A 20,443-nucleotide genomic window follows, 5' to 3' on the forward strand; every position below is an offset into this window, starting at 1 on the left:
TAAAGACTGATGAAAATATTTGGCATCAGTTTAGTGAGAACACCCACAGCAATGCCCTTGATAGATCAAATGAACAGGTGCTATGTAGCCTTGAATTCCAATCAAATAATGTGACTTTCATACAGAATGATAATGTTTGTTTACCCAGTATAGCCAGCGTCAGCCTCAGTGTCAAAATCCATTTTCCTCACTGGTGAAAAATTAATGCTGACCGGTCCATCGATGCTTTTGACAAGTCTGACTTTTCTAACACTGAAGGAACTAGTTTGACAGGACCTATGTGCACCTTTATTTCTTTTTTTACCCATATTTTCCACATCAGTGAGTTTTCTCTTTGCTATACTGAAAATGTTCTGACTCTTTCTCCTTCTTCACCAGATACAGATAATCCTCTGTACAGATGGACTAATGTCTTGAGAGAACACAGACAAAATCTGAAATGTAATTTCATTTGACAGCTTCTCACTGGGCAAGTTCAACGGCAAAACTCTGACTTTTGAAGTACCCTTTTCAAACAACTTGTTTTCAAGCTGCATACCCTGTAAACATTTTCAATTCTAAGACTAACATGCTGGTGGCTTTTAACTGAGCAAAGGCTCCAGAATCCTGGGAAAACACTGCCTGCTGAGCTGGGTCCCAAATTTCAAGGATCAACTGAGGACATGGCGCATTAAGCAAAGTCAAACACCCACTGTCTGAAAAACTGTGACAACACCACTCTTGCACAATGATTGACAGCATGAAATTAAAGCAGGTTAAGGCATTACTTCAAGAATAAAAGGTAGCATAATCTTTTATTTGACAAAAGCTGCATTTACAAAATTAGCATCAAGCATTCTGGAATATGAACCCTTTTAATGATGAAAGAAAAACCTGTCTCTAAGCTGACTGGCAGAAGACAGGACACTGTGCTTTATTAAAAGAGACATGGAAAGAAAAACGGTGCTTTCAGACACAAGTTGCCTTATATAATAGTTCATGATCCAACAATCATGTTTGAAACTGTGTTTTGAATAAGAATAAACTCCTACAGCCAATCTGGCTGTGAGGTTGTACTCGCAGTAGGTGCTGTGATGCTTTGAGCAAATATTTGCATACTAACAAACTCAGTGACAATGCAAACATGCTGATGTTTACTATACAGGTAATTTTTTTTTATCATGTTCAACATCTTTGTTTAAACATGTTAACATTTGCTAATTAGTGAAGAGGTACAACCAAGGTTGATGTGAATGGGAAAGTCATTAGTTTTGCTGCTATTTGGCCATAAAACAAATTGTTGGACAAACCTTGACCATATGATGGTGCTAGATGGAAAGTCACAGGATCACTAAGAAGGTGAGAATTTAACCTCTGGGGACCGTGATTATATGTAGCAAATTTGATGGCAGTCAATCCAGTGGTTGATGTGACATTTCACTCTGAACCACAAATGTCAACCTACAGTACTGGTGATGCTAGAGGAAAAGTCAGGGGATCATTAAAGTTATAAGAATTTATCCTCTGGAGGCGATGAATGTTAATACTAAATTCCATGGCAATCAAACTAATGGCTGGGGGATATTTTAGTCTGCAAAAAAAAAAAAAAAAAAAAAAAAAAAAAACAGCTAAAAAAGGAGGAGGGAGTAAGAGACTGGCATGGTTACTGACTGCAGAATCTAGTTCATTAAACATGATAAATCAGAGACTCTCCATGGCTAAACACTGAACACATCCATCTCCTAGTATGATTAACTTTCCACCAGAAAGAAAGTTGTGTGTGTGTGTGTGTGTGTGTGTGTGTGTGTGTGTGTGTGTGTGTGTGGGCTCTAATCTATCAGAAACACCACACAACCACCAAGAGCCTTTCCCTCTTCACTGCTCTTAGTACACTGGGACCTGAATCTCCACTTACCTCATCAACAAATTGCTTTGAGGTGAATAGCCCTCAATTTATGAATTTGCATAAGTTATTCTAGCAGCCTAGACCAGTTCAATTAATATTTATGGACTATGAGCAATTCTGTTCTTGGGCTGGAAAACCAGGTCTCTAATCTCTGATGTCAAAATTTGCCCTGTGGATCACAGCCACTGACGATGAATGAGAGGTTGAATTGCTAAGTAATATGTTTGTTTGAGCTCTGACATCCATATGATATTTAGTTTACAGAAGCACAAACACTTCTGCACTGGAAAATGTAACATGAGCCCCGTAAAACCCTGCTGGCTGCTCTCACGGCAAATTCCCCAATCTTGTTTGCATCATTCTTGGTGGTAGAGTTAGCAGGAAAGCACAGTGCTAATTATGCTACAAATGAAAGCCGTATCTCTTCTTTATGGGAAAAATAATATCCATCTAAGCAACTTTGGTCATTAAAAATATAAATGGATATAGAATTATATAAATATGCAGATGACATTATTCTGATGGCCATCATCACCGAGAATAATTAGTCCATTTACCAGAGAGAGAGAAGTGGCCCATCTGGAGTCACAGTGTGCCAACAACAACTTGGAGCTCTACAGCCTCAAAATTATTGAGATAAACATTGTTTTATGCAAGAACTTGCCTGCACATTTCTCTGGAAATGTCCCTGTGGGACTCCTAGAAATAAGCCACACAGCTCAAAGCGTGGCTAAGATGTTCCTGGGACACTGTCTCGAACAGCCTCAAACAGAATGACAACATCTCTACCACAAGATCGACAGAGACAGTAGTTGTTTTTCCTGTGGCAAACTAAGCACGTTCACTGTCTCCTTTGCTAGTCGCTGTGGGATTTCTACATGTTTTAAATAAGTATTACATTAGTATCAGATGCTGTGTTTTTCCCCCAACACAGTACTCAGCACTGGTGAGTGGAGCCACCTGCATCAGCCACGCTCTTCTGCTAACAGGTAGGAGCTTGTTTAAAACCAAAAGTGTTGACCGTGTCAGCAATTCCATGTGAGCGATCACTTTAATCGACTAACCTTGACCAAAAAGCACGTGAATAACACAAAATTGATTTCCTTAATGTCTGAATTTCTTTGGCATGAGGTTGTAGGGAATTTTGTTTATTCATAAATTAGAAATCTGTGAGATGAACACAAAATGATGCATGCTTCATTTAAAGACATTTTAATTAATACATTCTCTATATTTGTCTGACATTCAAAAGCAAATGTCAGACAAAAGAAGTCTATTGTCTTCTACTGATAAACATTTTGATCATACATGTTCATTGGAGACATTTTTTACATTTAGTTTTGTTTGTTCAGTTCAGTTTAAAGTGAATTTCCAAAAATCCACATGCAGTTTCCCCTTTCAATCAGAGCATCAAAACCGGACTCGGTCCCGATTGGCCTGCCTGTATCTGAACAATCAAGCCAGTTTGCGGAGTGAACATGGAAAGCCTCACCTCAGCAGGTTTGCCTCATGTGAATTATAGGAGCAGCTTCTGTTTGTCAGCCAAGGTTCAGCTTGATAAATTAATTCAAAAAACATTTGATCTGAACAGTCTGCTTCTAAACTGTCATGAGGTATATTAGTCTTAATCTGAAAGATGCACAAAACAAAAATTGAGCAATATGGAAGAGTACACTTCAGACACAGTCCCATTTTAACATACAGCATAATAGATGCATGTGTTCTTCAATTTGCTTTGTCCTAGAGGTACTGTGTGAGCTGACACCAGAAAAGTATTAAAGTATGAGTACACATTGTAGCTATTTGCACTTGGCAGGTGAATTGGCAGTAGATGAAAGAGGGAGGAAGTGGTGAAAACACTCTCAGACACCTGAGGCAAGTAGAAGAGAGCTGCATCTGTTTAATTCACACACACACACACACACACACACACACACACACACACACCAAGAGAGCTGAGGCACCAGGCACACATGCTGGAATCAGGCCAAAAATACAATTCTCAGACATTTGATAGGTCTACAATTAAACAACATGGTGATTGTTGAGATGAAAATGTTCTAAATGAAGCCAGTCTGCTAAAACTGTTAGTGACAACAGCAGAACAAATCGCTCTTTCTGCTCGTGTTCCCAGTGTAAACTGAGCAAATGTGTTATGAGCAGAAGCGCAAATAAAAATAGCAGCTGATTCTTACAGAGGAGCTACTGACATAAAAAATGTATGCACAGTAGTCATACTAATTTTATGATATGAGATCATGAACGACGAGTAACAAAACAGTTAAGTCAATAAAGGTGTTGTGAATATTGATATTGATATAGCACATTTATGACCCCTCCTCCAAGAGAGCACTCCCCTCTCTACTCACCAATAAAACACTGGTTATAGGATCTTCCCAACAGCGCCATATTTCTACTTATACAACTGTGTCACATTCCCCTGCCTCCAAGCTGGATGAATACTTTATATAACCGCTCAGGGAGAAAGGCACAGTGTAAAGATTAAGGGCTTGGATGACAAGGGAGGGCAAGAGGAATGATGAATCTGCAATGGGTTTATTGCTGTGGTCAAGATTCTAAAGGTTAGCAAGACGTCAGCTTTGACACGTGCTGTAAAAATTGTTTGAAAGCCTTCTCATTGGAAATAATTCTCAGTGGGGGGTGGAGTGGGGGTGGGGGGCACTGGTTTATCATTCTGACCAAGATAAAAGTGTTTCCCATTTGAACAGAGTGAGCGAGTTTGGCTTCTAGTACAACAAAGACTTTGTGAACCAAGGTCTTCTTTAAAGTTCAAGTGTTTGGGACCATTTCCTTTGTTATAAGACTCCAGCTCCTCAACCTGTGTTCCATTTTGACGTTGCCATCTGTGCTGGTCATTTGAACCTCCCTGCCCGTGTTCTAACAGCAGCCCCCGAGGACATGGATGGGCTGTCGCTCTGTGAACTGGGGATCAGATGTGTGGGGAGGATGCACAGCCTGCTGTCAACAGGAAACAGACAGGAATGTCTTGTTGGAAACGGTACTGGGGCCATGTCTGCATATCTGACTGAGAGCTTAGTCAGACAGAGACGCCACTGAATCATATCAGGACATCTGCAATCTCTGCAAAAAGGAAAACGCAGTGAAATAGAAATACTCCTGGCAGAGATCAAACGTCATACAGATTAAGAGGTATGCCGGCTCCATTCATTCTAGGCAGCTTGTCTATCATTTGTTCCGTTTGACCAAATGACATGTCTAAAGATCATCTAATGCCACAGCAGATAATGGAGTCGTGTATTCACTCACTGAAACTAAAATAAATATGTTTCTTCTGGCACAAAAACTACTGGTTTTCACATACTCGGGTGACAGCTGGTGCTGCATCTCCATTCGGGCAGTAACAGTGCCTCAGTGTACCGTTCATTTTGTCTGGCTATATGGTTGATTTATTTCAAATTTACAAAATTAAGTGAACTGCCCATATATACCTGGATGATAACACCGTCTTATCTGTCTTATCTGTCACTGCTTGTGGTAATGCACTTCGACTATTGTTTGTATTGTATCTGTGTATTTTATACTGTAACTTGCATGCTACTGTATTGTTAGGGCTCACTTGTGAAAAAGGTTTTAACCTCACAGGGACTTTCACAGTGAAACTAAAGGTTAAATAAAATACAATAAAATGAATACAGTTGGCATCTAATCATGTAAAATATTACAAGATGTTGTGTAATTCCATACAAAAAATATCATCATATCTAGATCAGTTTATAAAATATTTAGGTTGATTATTTTTCCTGAACTGATCCTCCAGAGAATCAAGGGAAGAGCTGATAATGTGAGCTATTTACAGACAAGATTTTCACCTCCTGAATTGTTTCCAGCCCCAATTAGGCACTGAACCTTCTAAGTGGACCAACATGAGGAGGGAATTATAGAACTTGTTTATGTAGAGATGGTGTAGCCTGGAAGACTGAAGACAGCTGAAGGTAAAAGGCTAAGAGGACTGTGGCTTTGAACTGCTGAGGCCAACGTGCCTTCAGTTGTACAGATGAGGAGTTGGGGAGAATGTGAGGGTAAAACAAGAAAGCAAAAGATAACAGGAGAACCCTGGTGTGTGTGTCTGGTTGAGATGAAACAGATATTTTTGAGGTCTTTTTGGGCAGGACAAAAATCAACCCTAACCTCCTAAATTAAAATTACTTGGTTTATAAATTTGACATTTTCCTTTCAAAGCTGTTTTAATGTGTTTTTTCCACCAGTCTTCAACACTCTTGCACTCTGATGTCTGCCTTACCTATGCAGTAGCAGAGGATGATGGACAGCACTACAGCCACCCCCACAGCGACCAGGGCGGTGCATTTCCAGGAGCAATGTTTTGGTGACTTCTTGAACTTGAAAGCCCCTCTGGACAGGCTGTTCCTAGGCAAAGGGCGCGCAGGTGTGGAGTAAACTGTCCCTGTTGCCATGGTGTAACCAGGGGCTGCTGCGCCAAAGAAAGGTGTCGTTCCTGTGCCCGTTTTAAAAAGAAAATGCCTGTGGAGAGGAGAAAAAAAAGAATTAGGAGAACAAAGTATTGTACAGTTGGCTATAAAATAAGCAATGATCCAAACCAACATCCTAAAAGTCCAAAGTCTGATGTTTGAAAATGCCAATGTATCCATCTTTGTAAAAATGCCCTTTGGCTGGATAAAACACCCCAATTTGTTCCTGCCCGTGTCAACCTGCCTCCAATGGCTCAAAGCAAGTCCAAATTTTATTCTTCAAATAACCGAATTCCACATGAAAAGGTAATCCTCAAAATACAATATACCTTACAATACTACTACTCTCAGGTGCATCGGACCACAAGAGCTGGGTTATATTCTAATATCCAGTATAATCCTGACATTGGAAGAGGTGAACAAAAAGCACCTCATAAAAACAATCATCTCCCATTTGCCCTTTTACAACTGGGCCTTTGCTAATAGCCCATTATACCTGGGGTAATTAAGAGGGTTTAATCAAATGCACTACGGAATGATCGACCTATTAACTTTTAAACCCCACGTGAAAAGCTCTTAAGTAAATGAATTAAGCCTTGTTGCCACATGTGCCACTACTTAGAGATTAATACCCAAATGCCCCCAGGCTTACAGTATGTGGACGGTCAGGGAAACTGGACAGACTGACCATGCAGTGCAAATCCCCTTTGTCCATTTTCAATATAAACAAACAAATATATACAAAATTTGCAACAAACTGTCATGAAGTGTAGTAAGTTGTGAATGACTGCACATTTTGTGTATGTGTCTGTTTTGTTTTTTCAGATAATGAATAACTTAAATTAAAGCCATACAATCTTCTGCAGAAATAGCAAGTTGAAGAAATGCTTTACTGTAAAACATGACTTGTGTTAATTAGTAATATTAATAAAAGATTGAAATTAAGTTTGTATAACACAACTTTGACCATTCAAGTTGAACACTCTCCTTCACATTCTCTGTTACACACAAAATCCTAGCTGCGAGTGCCAGTCCAGTGCTCTCACAGTTACATGTTTTTACCGGGAACAGGGAGGTCTAAGTGCCTTGCTCCTTTGCATTTGCACAGAGGTTAAATAAAACAGTTAAGTGCAAATAAAATAGTTTAGTGCTACAAATTCAGTTCCCTGTCCAGGTTTACTGTCCAGTGATCTGCAGTTACCAAAATAAAAGTTAAAACTTCTTTACAAACTTCATAAGAGGTCAGTGGGTGTAAAACAATCATTAAAAACAATAAAACATTTAAGAAATAATCTAGTAATAAAACTCCTAATGCAGCAGTAAACAAATAGTTTAATAAGAGTGATAACATAGTAATGATAACTATTTATATAGCACCTTTCAAAAACCAAGTTACAAAGTGCTTCACAATAAAAACAATAAAAAATAGATCAACATCAATAAATAACATTGATTAAGAGAAAACCATACGATAGCTTTGAGTTTCAAGAAAAGATTTAAAAGAAGACCGTTCGCCTGCCTGAGATCTCAGGCAGAGAGTTCTACACCCAGAGATTTTGGAACCAAAACAGATCACTGTGTACAAGATCGGGCAGGAGCTAAAGAGAGGAAGGTCTAGGAGAAGCACCATCTTCCTTTCTTGCTCTTGCATCTTCTAGTTTCTGCTAGATGTCTTGTATGTTTTACATAAGGCATGATTTGTGTTTAATCCCAGGAGGAATGGGTTGCCATGGAAACCGCTAATTTAAACACACCGATAAAGTGAGAAAGCTTTGCTTGCTCATCAGATTTTGTATGACATCTGCAAAGTCTTATAGGGGCTCTTTTAATCCTAATCTGTACCGAGGAGCCTGAAAAATTACTTCATTTAGAACACTTACTAACCAGTTTCCATGACAAGTTGGCAGGGATGGTGGGTCAACATGCTTTAAGAAAGCTGCAAATGCACTAGAAAGTGCTTCTTTTATTCAAAACAGACTGTGTATGCCAAGTTAATCATATTAGCGAGATACATGTTTAACAGATATGAACAAAGGACACATCATAAACCGACACCATAATGCATCGCTCATACGGCAGCCCTCCCGCTTATATTTCAGCTACTTCCCATCTCCTGTGAGAATATCTCTGAGCTAAAACCTCCTTTGATTAATTCACGACTAAAAGAACAAATGTCAGATTTGGATCATCCAGCTCCTTGATGCCCCGATTGGCACATGCTGTTATGGACAGACAGGGATTCCATTTAAAGGTTACGGATTGTCACTGCTGGAATGACAATGCTTCGGGTGTGTGCTACCTGGAAAAGTTCAGATTCCTCAGTCTGGAACAATCTGTTCTGTAGCTGCAGCAGACTCTGCAATACACAGTTGGATATGAATTGAGGTCAAAACTTGCACAACGTCAGAGATGGCAGACGTGTAGTCAGATACACAGGCAAATAGACACTGCTATCTGGGGAGTTAAGCACAAATGGATGCAATCGGATGAGGTAGACAGGAAAGGACGTGCACATATGTGTACGTGTGTGCCAGGAGGGGTATGCACTCTATTTGAGTAGGGTGAATATTGAGATGATCTACAGATAGTTTTGCTGGTAAATAAATGTTTCCCAACTGCGGACTATTCATTTACTACATTCTCTATTTATGCAAACACATGAGTTCTCACATCCGCCAAGACAAGACACCTGACCTGAACTAAATGCACCAAAGATGTGTTTAACTGTAATGTAAAACATGTAATGTTGTAAAATGTAAAAAATAATAAATATCTAAAAACACATGCAAACCAATAAAGAGCATTTATGTGTACTAGATAGTTGACTGAACAATCTAAATGCACATATATTTACCAGAAACATGACATGATGTGGGTGGTTTAAGACCATAAAGTTGCCTACTGTATATTTCATTCATGTAAATCTCCTTTGCTTTCTACTCGAGAATGTGAAACTAAAAGTAAGTGTGTGTGTGTGTGTGTGTGTGTGTGTGTGTGTGTCCTAGCATCACACAGACTAATTCCTACACTGGGCATTTATTTTTTTCTTAAGAGCAGACTGAAAGGGTCTAAAGATGAAATGCTGTTGGACATGATTAACAAACAGCGGACCGGTGTAAATGTCTGCAGCTATATACACTGGATGACCGGCTGTAATTGATTACAGCCGGTATGATGCAACAAGGCACATTACTATGCTAATCCGTCCAGCCCTGGTGATAGCAGTGTGGTGTCCTGTGAGTAAGAGACAGAGAGAAGGAAAAGAGACAATCAAGGGAGTGTGAGACTGGAGCGACAGAGGGCAAATGAATGGCTGTGCGTCAGTGTGATCGCAGTGCATTTGTGCATTTGTGTGCACGCCTGTCAGTCCCATTGAGAAGCCTCGAACACAAAAGCTGCAGCCAGCCTGGTCTCCTTTGCTCTCACAACATTGCTTGTCATCAGAATGACATTTGAAAACATCCTCACTGAGGACAAAAGACTAAACAGTGAGAGGGTGGATTTGTCTTCGGCTAAGCTCCAGCTAGAGGGGTGAGAGAGCACAGCAGAAACAATGCAAATCGAACCACTCAGAATATGTAATCTGCCTATTAGCTGTTGTTCTGTGTTAGCATTTCAAGGTGAGAACTAAAATAATCAGGACGCTTTAATCCATTATTTAAAAAAAAAAAAAAAAAAAAGCTACAGATGTGGTGTGGCATCGCAGTGACTTGTTTTCACACTTGCTGCTCTCCCCCAGATCACCACCTGCCCTCTCGACAGGGGGCCCTAGCAGGTGCTATTCTGGTACAGCTAGCTCTGCATCCAAGTGATGGTATTTCAGTGCCGCTGTGCTTTTTCGTGCCGTCCTGCCCACTGAGATCAGCATGGTGCCTGCTTCAGTCACTCCTTCAGAGATTGTTTGCTCATGAAATACATTATATTTAACAAGTTTGATTAGTTTTAGCATAAGAAGAGCTTGGCTCTTACAGTATGTACATATGTTTAAGATGGTCATTGACTTAACTAGGTCTCAGACAGCTACTCTGGAGCTTATCTTGAGTGACAATTGTGGTGAGGACATGTTTCACTACAAGCAACATGCTGGTGCATTTTAGCTGCAGCAGATGAAAACTGAAATGTGTAATGACCTTGTACTGTATATGAATAACTGTTTAGGTTACTCTTTACTCTCCGTTTTCTGATCATGAAAGCTTTTACCATTGCAGGCAAAACCCATCTGGAACAGATGCACTTTATACTGCCAGACTCAGCAGCAGTTTATGCAGAAGCCTAGAATAAAAGGTAAATATTGCAGAACTCTGGAGTCACCACAGAGATGTGTGCTTGGCGCTAAATATGCTGGCAAAACAAAAAGGAAAACACATGAGAAAATGAAAAAAATACGTCTTGAGGATTACCACTTTGTCTACATCACCATCCACTTTGGCAGGTAACCAGCCATCACGGCAAGCTCCTTTCGGTTTGAAAAAAAAAAAAGCTAGTTGGCTGGTATCTTGCCCATGAGTAATCAGCCCGGCTGCGACACAGTGGCTGGTGTACAAGAAAAAGTTAAATTTTCCTCCTCTGATGAGAAGTATGATTGTCTGACTCATGATTTACATGTGCAACCCACACAAACAACCCCGCACACAAACGCACATGCAGCAAGGCACATGAAAATTCTGCTCGGAAAAACCTCGGCTCTATTTTCTTGCCACTGAGAACAATTTTAACACCATCAGGAAAATGTACTGTCTGTGGGACACTGTATCACATGATGATTTTAGAGCTGCGACATAATTTCATTTCACCAGAGGACTCCCTTGACACTTGAATCCAATGAGGACTGACAGTACATTTATAACTGCAACGTGTGGTTGGGCGGGCCTTCAAAAGACTCATTCTGAAATGTCAGGACGGTTCTATCTGTACTTCGATGAATCTAAGTGTGAAAAAAATTCTCAAGCGCGCACCAAAGGACACACATACAACCAAACGCCTACTGGTATTTTATGCTGTGGAGCACTTACAGACTTGTGGCATAAACACATCAAAACTGCAAATTTCACACGTACTGCTATAGTCTCTTTTAAACATATTCTTAAGAACTGCTGAAGAATAATTACCGTATATGTGCACTGGTCTCTTAAGGGACATGGCAATTTATTTTATAATGAAACTCAATAGAATATTTCTAATTGAAAATATAACAGAAAACTATTTCAGTGGAGCCAAGTGGTTGGTAAGGGAAACCCGAGGGGTTTATTAAAAGTACTCCACACTTTAAAGATCTGAATGTCTCCTCTGTACTTGAAAACAGCAGCGAACAGCAAGAGGTATGACTGCTCTGTTGCCAACCAACTGAGTCCTTTAAATGGAGTGGACTTTGTATAAAGCAGAACAAACAATTCCACAGATTAATCTGAAGTGTAAAACCTGCATTTCTCACAGTAACAGGAAACTATTCACCAGACAGTTCCTGATTCACTGTCTGTTGTCGTCTTATTCAAGTTTGTATTTCCAGAAAACTATGCTCTTCTGAATTGTTCCACATTGTGTACATTTAAAATGTTTACAACAAGTACTGTACAGAGAGTTTTTGTGTCACATGCTGCTGTTTACCCCCACAACACATAGCTGCATTTATTTCATTTGTATTTTTCTGCGCTGCTAACGAACGGTTTATTTGTATGATCTCTTTTAACTGCTGGAGTAAATGAGCCAAAATCAAACTTTGTGTGTCTCATCACACAGTTTTGACAGTATGGTCACATTGGGATCAGTGACCATACTGTATAATAATGAGCAACAGTTATAGCAGAAGCTGCTTAGTCAATTTACTCAATACAAGAACAACAAACTCTGTTCATTGTGAAACCCAATGAGTCAAATTAGCACCATCGTGCTTTGAAAACCAACACTGTTTTGGGAGGTTACACACACATAATTACTGCTAATTGCTGGAAAGGTAGCTAATACTGTCATTTACATATAAAATCTATCAAACAAGATCATAACATTGTGATTTCTATTTGACACTTTTTAGATCAACTGCCTTGAACAGAATAATTTATTATCTGCACATGTGACCGCTGTGCTGCATAAGCCAAAACTAAAATAAAAAAAGAATCCTTGTTGATTTTGAGGACACAGAAGCGATTCACACATTTGTGGAATCTGAGCGAGGCCAACTGTGTGTGCTGTGCCAGGGCTTTACTGGTCCAAACCCCCCTGACAGCATAAATACTTTCTGGAGCTTCTGTTTACATTTCGCTACATGGCTTTTTTTCTTGAAATTTGCAATTATGTGCAGACCCAGGTCTTCCCTTTTAGTCCTGTTGGTTCACAGTGGCCCTCTGTTCCCACCCACTGACAAACACTTGATTTAGAGTCCACTGTAGTGATAGTGATTTATGCTCCAGCTGATGATAGGTGTGCACATATTGTTTTGTCGATGCGGCTAAGACAGCTCAAGGTCGTTGCGCAGTTAGTATTCAATCACTGCATCTTCCAGAGAAAGTGAAACTGTCACCACACATCCCACTTGATTCAGTCAGATCATAAGAGGCTGTTACTCCAGGCTGCCACCGCCAAAATTCAAAGTTTACATACATCGAAGCCTCAGAAAGAGTACAGCGTGCCAGCAAAATATCAGGCTAGAGTGCAATCATCAACTTGAGGCTATGTTTGAGTCACAGCGCAATGCATCACACTTCATTAGCCAGGATATTTTGAGCTCACTGATTAAGAAAGATGTTACTAACATTTCAGGAGGAAAACTTGGCAGAGGTCATCTTGCATAGAAAGTTTTGATATAACACACAATCTACTTACCAAGCTTGTGGTTAAGTTATAGCCTCTCTGCTATGAACTTGCAAACTTTGATATTCACATAGTTCACTCTAATCATGCACTCTCCTTCTGAGCGTACAGTAGGTCTGTCTAATTTAGCAATCAGCCCTTAATTTTTCATGCGTACAAAAAGTAAAACAAACAAAAAAAAAATCTATGAATATTTGACAACCTTATTCTCAACAGAGGAGAAACTACTGCCATATTTATCAAGCTCAGCGGTAACCGTATTATGCCATGCACCATTTGTGGCATGATAATTTAACTTGATGAGGTGCAGTTCTTAAAATAGGCTTGAAAATGAGACGCACTTAAATATTTTAAATCCTGGAATGAATTATCATTTTATTATCAAAGCATGTTTGGAGGAGTAGCTCTAAAAACATTAATATAATCATTAGGTGTTTTGAAATTTCCCAGTGTGTTGCACAGTCCAAGAGGTTGGCAGCCCCACTGTTGTCTTGGGGAAGGTGAGAACTACCATCACACTCCTACAGAGATGGTAATTAATTCTGTGATATCCTGAAAACTTTGCAGGTCATACAGATTATGACAAAGCTGCAGTGCTGGTTTAGTCATGACTGAATGAGCCACTGTTAACCCTGACGGTGAGTTTTGTGAGTATGGGTCAGTGTCTGAAGTCAAACAGGCCAGAGGTTTAATCAAAGGTTTTTAGGGCACACAAAGATGTGTTCGTCGTCTATTGTTCTACACTGTATAATACAACATGAATAAAAATTCAGCTGAACTGAAACTAAATTTACATTTTAAACAGCCACTTGGCCTTTTAACTTTGAGCATCATCACCACAACATTTGAATTACATTTTGATTTCTGAGTCAGTGAGCATGCCTTGGTGACAACACCTGGAAATGAATTCCCCAGTTCTGTTGTAGGTCAGTGTGGGTCACTCACCTGCTCTCCAGGGCGACATTGCTGCCCAGGACCCAGCTGTCCTGCAGCTGGACACATTCCGCCGTACCCTGCAAGTCGGCCGCCAGGCCGGCTGTGGGAGGTGGGCTTGGGCTCCTCTGATTGGCCAGTGAGCTGCGGCTCAGGGGTGTGATGGACGGACGCTGCTTGTGAGGGGGCGGAGCCGGTGGGAGAGGTGGTGGGCCTTGCTGACTAGACAGATGATCACCTGGAAAGGAGCAGATTGAAATCACACCCAGAGTAAGTGGATTATTATGAGCAGATGGATACAATTATGCATCTGCGTTATATGGAAAATATGACGGCATACAACTACCTAACAGGCCCAGAAAAGTAAATACAACCAAAAGCAAGACATTAAAATGAGATGCAACCACTGCGAAAAGAAAGGAAATAAGAGCTGCTTTTATGGCGACACACATAATAATTGTCGCAAAACACCACACGGCTGACAGTTGGTTTCTCTTAAACAGAAGGTCACTTAGAGAGGCAGCTGTTCTTTTATGGGCGCTTAATGCAATGTTTCACATTTGATTACAGCCAGAGAAGACTCTCAAATAACTAATGACCAGAACATCCATTAGAGCTCTAGGAGAACAGGTTTTCCAATTTCACACAAAGCTGTGTAATTGGCTCCTAGAATGGCATGTGGTGATTATCTATCCATCTTCCCTCTTTAAAAAGGTAAAAACCCACAGTGCTGACAATTCTGATTTGCTCCAATGAGCCCCAAATGGGTATCGTCTTTCTTGCCTTACAGAGGCTTGGAGAAGATTGAGAAAGCTGGGAGCTGCGTCTTTTAGGAGCTGTTGTTGTTTTTGTGTTGACAGCATGAATTTTTATAAAGCCTAAAGGAGATGAATTTAGAGCATATGAAAGCTGCAAGTTGGTTCTGGGCCATTGTTGAACCTTTGTCTTCCCAGTTATACTGTACATAAAGATCTTGTGGACAAAATCTGCTCTGTGCTTCTGGTTACACAAAGCAACTTCGCTGGAAAGACACCAGTCATTGTTCTGAAAAGAGCCGTTAATGATCATGGAATTGTTGTCCTTGTCCACGTGCTTCAGCTTTTCGCTATGCATAAAACAAACTCTTCATTGCAGACAAATGAGCTTTAAATGGATCAACACTGCTGAGAAGAACCATGTAGCCGACGCCATTCAGAGCTACAGTAGGAAATCATTTCCAGCTCTTTGAAGGAAAGAATTTCCAAGCTACTGTATATACTGGTATGGATGAAGATCATTTCTCTCATATTAAAAATAAAAATGTATTATAAATATCTAACTGCTCTTGACTAACTGCAGGGACAATGGCATCTGTAATAAATTTCAAGCGGGGGCAGGTTGTACCAATCACTTTTGCGGCTAATTACTTGTATAAATTCTCTTTATAAGTGTATAATTTCTGAAAACATCTCTTCCATCTGTACAGAGATAGACTAAAAGATGGATAAACAACTGAACTGCTGACATATAAGGATGAACGGTGTGGAGAAGAATCAGGAGTGACAAGAGCACACAGCACCGATGCAGAAAGCCAGTCTCAGATTAATTAATTCTCAAATGCAATTACACAGCAACAGCATGTGGCTGTAACTACCGTAAAAGCAAAATCATCAGAAGCAGATGAAGGTTATTTTTTTGTTCTCCTCTTCTGTGGACTGTGATTAATTTGATCAAACCCAATCAAACATGACCCCCTCATCGTCCCAGAACACCTTGTTCAAAGTCAGGTCTGAATCCTAACACTTACATTACCAGAGATCGACTGCAGTATTGGCATTTGAAAAATATATGGCTTCTATGACTCAGTAATAATGAATACAAGACATCCCACTTATCTCTGGGCCTAGACTGTGAGCCCCATTAGAAAAGTGCTAAGTAGGCCAATAGAAATGTGGATTATCTACCAGCACTGACTGGGTTTACATCACCTCTGGGCCTTACACCACTGTATAAGCCCAGAGCAGCCACAGGCTCCACTTCACTTTCCAGCAGAAGCATTTTTCATATAATCAGCACACACTTTCATAACAGTACAGAGTCAGCAAAGCCGAGGGTGCAATCGGGTTATGAAAAACAGAAGTACAGAATCTATCATGGAGGTGCATTAAGTATAATGTTGATGACCAGAATTAACTATTTGTAGAAGTAAACGTGTTGAGGAAAATAATTATACAGATCAAAAGACAAACTAAATTAAATTTCATTTGAAAGAGTGACAGTTTCCTCCTAAACACAATAAACTTAAGCCCCTTTTCTGAGGTGCATAAAAACCACTGTATTCTGTTCTGTACAAGCATCTTATTATAACACCCACATATAATACAATCGATTCTTGTAGACAATCTGCGTGCCCATTATGCATTACAAATAAAGATACATGACAGATATTTCACATATTTGTATCCATTAATCTTCATGTCTACATATTGATCTATTGGCATATAGTGCATCTTGATTGCCCTTGATCAGTTGCCTGCCGCTGACCCGCCTTAGCTGAGACGTTGAAAATGGAGCATAGACTAAGTTCAAATCCACAAAAAAACATTAATGTAGTGCACTGACAGTGTGGGTGATGGAGATGGTGCTTGGAGATGACTCAACATGTTGAAACACTCTCCCTCTCTCATGTATATGCTTTATCTTGACTCAATGTCTGAAAAAAAATTCCTGACCTGTGACATGACACGAGCCATGTTCTAAGTGAAAGCATATGCTCAGCAAATCTGACTGTTTAATCCCACAACAAACTAATGGAACATAAAACTCCATGCAGTCAATTAAACTTATTGTGCAAAAAAGAGCAGAGAGCTTTGGGGTCTAAACAAGGCCTTATACTTGAAATGCTGTGCTTGTGTTAGCTGTAAAATGGAATGAAATCAGTTTAGTTTTTTAGAGTTAAAGTGGAAAAACGAAAGTCTAACATACTGAAATTGAAGTCTGAGAATACAGGGTTTTAGCACAGACGTGCAATTGGCCTGAGAAAGTGGGCAAAATATTTTCATCTTTGTCCTGAGATGCTTCTGCAGCATCAGTGTAGACTACAACTGGGCTGTTGTGCTACATGCCACTGATGTGACTAACTACAGCTTTAAAAAGCCACTGTTCTTGTTTTCAAAAGACAAAAATCATCATTGCCTGTTTAACCAAACAGAAATGTCACACAATTAGATCAAAGCTCAGCAATTAGATAGGATTCACCACATCACACTGTGTGCACCTAAAGTAGCTTCTCTCTCACCTTAACCTGCTTTTCAGTTCAACAACTACACACTTCTTAATATATGAGTGCACATGTAGGTCTGAGGAGTAGGTGCACTGGGCACCCACTGCTTTCACATAATACTGAAGCCTAGGTTACACCCGCTGAACCCTGACACCATGTAGACTTTGAGCTGCCAAATGTTTTCCATTTTAAAAGGATTTCTCACCCCCTTAATCTCAGTCTTTGTGAAGTGGTGCAGTAACTGTGCATCTTAAGGATACGTCTACACTTTTACTGTGCAACAAGCAAACAAGTAACTACTGACGTCACATGTCTGTATTATAATATCACAATCAATCTCTCAATTGCTAGGATTGAAGTGATTCAGATAGTTCTGAAAGCCTGGACTACATATTGGTAATTTGAAAAGTACAGTAAGGGCCAGTAGGAATACATGGCACCAGTTATTTTTTATTTCCATGCACAGACTAGGTGTCAGGGTGTCTGAGTGGTAAGGCGCCGCTGGTTGCTCCTCTCCAATTTAAAGTGTGGGTTCGAATCTAATTTCTCACAAACAGTTTTACACTCATGATAAGGTTTCTCTCGATGATGAAAACCTATAAATGATAACCTCAATGTGATTCTGTGTAACCAAATGAGCAAAATGTAGCACTAGCAGTGCAGCAGTTCACTCCTCATTCTCTGTGTACTTGAGGTTTGAAAGCCACTGGGGAAAACCGTGTTAAAATATGGCGCTGTAGCTCTCCGAGTTAAAGTACCCGCCGTCTTGCACACGTGTGTGTGTGTGTGTGTGTGTGTGTGTGTGTGTGTGTTAAATAAGCTCACTAAACAATGAGCCTTTAACAAAGCATGGCATCATCGCAAGACTCAAGGAATTCAGCTGGCCTGTAAAGAGAAGGTTCAGTGACTGGAAAGGCAGATGAAACAGCTGTGTGGTTTATGGGGCTTTGCTTTGAAATCAGATCAAGACGGATGGCTTCTTTGCATAATTCCTCAACATCAGCTTGTCATCATCTCTACTAGTAACATGCTTTAAAAGGACCTTAGTGATTAATACTGTATGCCAGCGCCTAAACGACAGACTCATTCCCTTCTTAATGATGCCTGCAATATCTATTAAATGCAGCTTTATGACGCCTCTGTATTTTTACAGAAACACGTTCTGGAGTAGATGTTTGTTTTAGCTGCTCTTAAAATTATTTTTACATGTTTAGGGTTTGAACACTGACTCATTACACAGAGTCGCTCCAAAAGAGAAGTGAACCAAACATGCTCATGAGTGAGAAAAAGGCTTGGTCATACAGTGTTTTACCTGACGTGTGTTTCTGATATAGCAAATGTCATCTAAAATGGTTCGTGCTTGTCCATTCACAGAACATAGTCCAGTTTAAATAACTGTGTCAGAGATCACCGTTTCTAAACTACGTTAAAATTTCACCAGTTTTCTTGAACTTTTTCATCCCATTTGTCAACAGTCCAATGTTTAGATCTGTTAGGTTTCTATGACTTTACTCCTTTGAAAACATATTTTCTTGATTAAAGCTCTGATAAACGCTGAATACTGTACATAATGTTCCAACACTGAGACGGGACACAATTAAAAGCCGTTTTGCACTCACTAAGCTTGGCAAGCTCGGTAAAAGCCTTTTCATATTCATTGTGTAAGTACAGCAAAAGGTCTTGTGCCATTTTACTCTCCATTAAGAGACTGATGCAACTGCTAATGGAATTGAAAGGGCATTTGCTTTGACTGACTTGCCCTTCTTCAATAGGAAAATTACAGTATGTGTGCATCACAAGAATTCCATCAAAATAGATCAGAGAACTTACCAAGGCCACAGCTTTTCTCTTCCAGTATTTACTTTTTATAAATAAATTTAAAATGATGACTTTCTACTCTGCAATGTACAAATTTTAGAAAACATGGTAAAATAAAAAGAGACATTTAACAAGTTCCTCTTTGATTTTATATCATATGAATAATAGATGAACTCCATGATAAAACACGCCATTTGGACCAGGTAGGATGTTTATATATGTCAAATCAATAAAATCATTGTCATCAGCTCCTGGTTTTCTGTTCGTCTCAGCACACATCTGGCACGTGGTCCAAGGCAGTGACCATATTCTTTAGTAAAAAAAAAAGAGACAGCAGCTCCCTGAAGGTGGGGCGGGGGGGAAACTGTACCCGGTGGAATTCAGGACCATTAGAACAGCCTTGCCCTGGGTGAGTTTTGGGGATTTACTCTGCAAAGAGATTTGGCAATTTTCAGGAGCTTGGGATTTTGAGAAAAGAAAATAAAAAAAGCCCCGTGAATTCCATCATATTTCCTGCCAGAGTACCTTCACTGCTCTCACAGCCTTGCCCACTCTTCTACTGACTTGCTATCTGATCAAAGACAGCAATTTCTTTTAGGCCATTTCTCTGCAGGAGATCCAGGATGTAACCAATATTTCAAGGATTACATAATCATTGCATTATAAAAAAAGACATCATTGCATTTACCAGTCCCATAATGTGCTCCTACGGTGGGCATTCATCAGCTCAAATCTGATGCAAAACCTAAACTGCCATTCATTTAAAATGTCTGATTAGTAAACACTTTTACAGAGTTGAATCCAGTGAGGACACACCATGAATCTAAGCAGCTTCACATCACTGTTTGTCCATCTCTCACTCCTCCTCTCTCACCAAGGCTTTGCTACAGATGGCAGATCATCACACAGATGATGACTGCTTAGCAGTTCTTTTTGACAGCTCTCCGATTACATAGCAATTACACTCCTTCTCAAAAGCTGCTTTGACAATTAGCCCGCTGACAAAACACTTAGTTGCATTTATTCATGTGTGGACAGCTTTGGCTTCCTTGTTTGTCCAGAGAGACTGTGCTCACACCTAGGTACAGTAAAAAGCTTCAGTTTCTAACTTTGGCACAGGCTGAGCTGTTTCTACAGTTCAGTACTAACATGTATCAGTATATTTTCTTATACCTGCAGAGCTAAATCCTGGCACAGCCCACAAGGAAGTGTGCCAGTTCTCCCTTTTCTGAAGTACATTTGTATGTAAAATTTTGAGTCCTCACAGTAATT

At 39.9% G+C, this 20,443-nt stretch overlaps 1 protein-coding gene across 1 annotated transcript in view; it reads right to left on the reverse strand.

The window, feature by feature from the left end:
* Positions 1-20,443, reverse strand: part of LOC109964297 (teneurin-3) — a 135,783-nt gene that overhangs the window by 59,850 nt on the left and 55,490 nt on the right. The window contains exons 4-5 of the mRNA XM_020607495.1: positions 14,104-14,329; positions 6,168-6,406 (exon numbers count right to left, since the gene is read on the reverse strand). Coding sequence (XP_020463151.1) covers positions 6,168-6,406; positions 14,104-14,329 — 465 coding nt within the window. The remainder of the gene's footprint in view (positions 1-6,167; positions 6,407-14,103; positions 14,330-20,443) is intronic.

The sequence above is a fragment of the Monopterus albus genome, unplaced genomic scaffold, assembly GCF_001952655.1.
Source record: "Monopterus albus unplaced genomic scaffold, M_albus_1.0 scaffold86.1, whole genome shotgun sequence".
Lineage (NCBI taxonomy): Eukaryota > Metazoa > Chordata > Actinopteri > Synbranchiformes > Synbranchidae > Monopterus > Monopterus albus.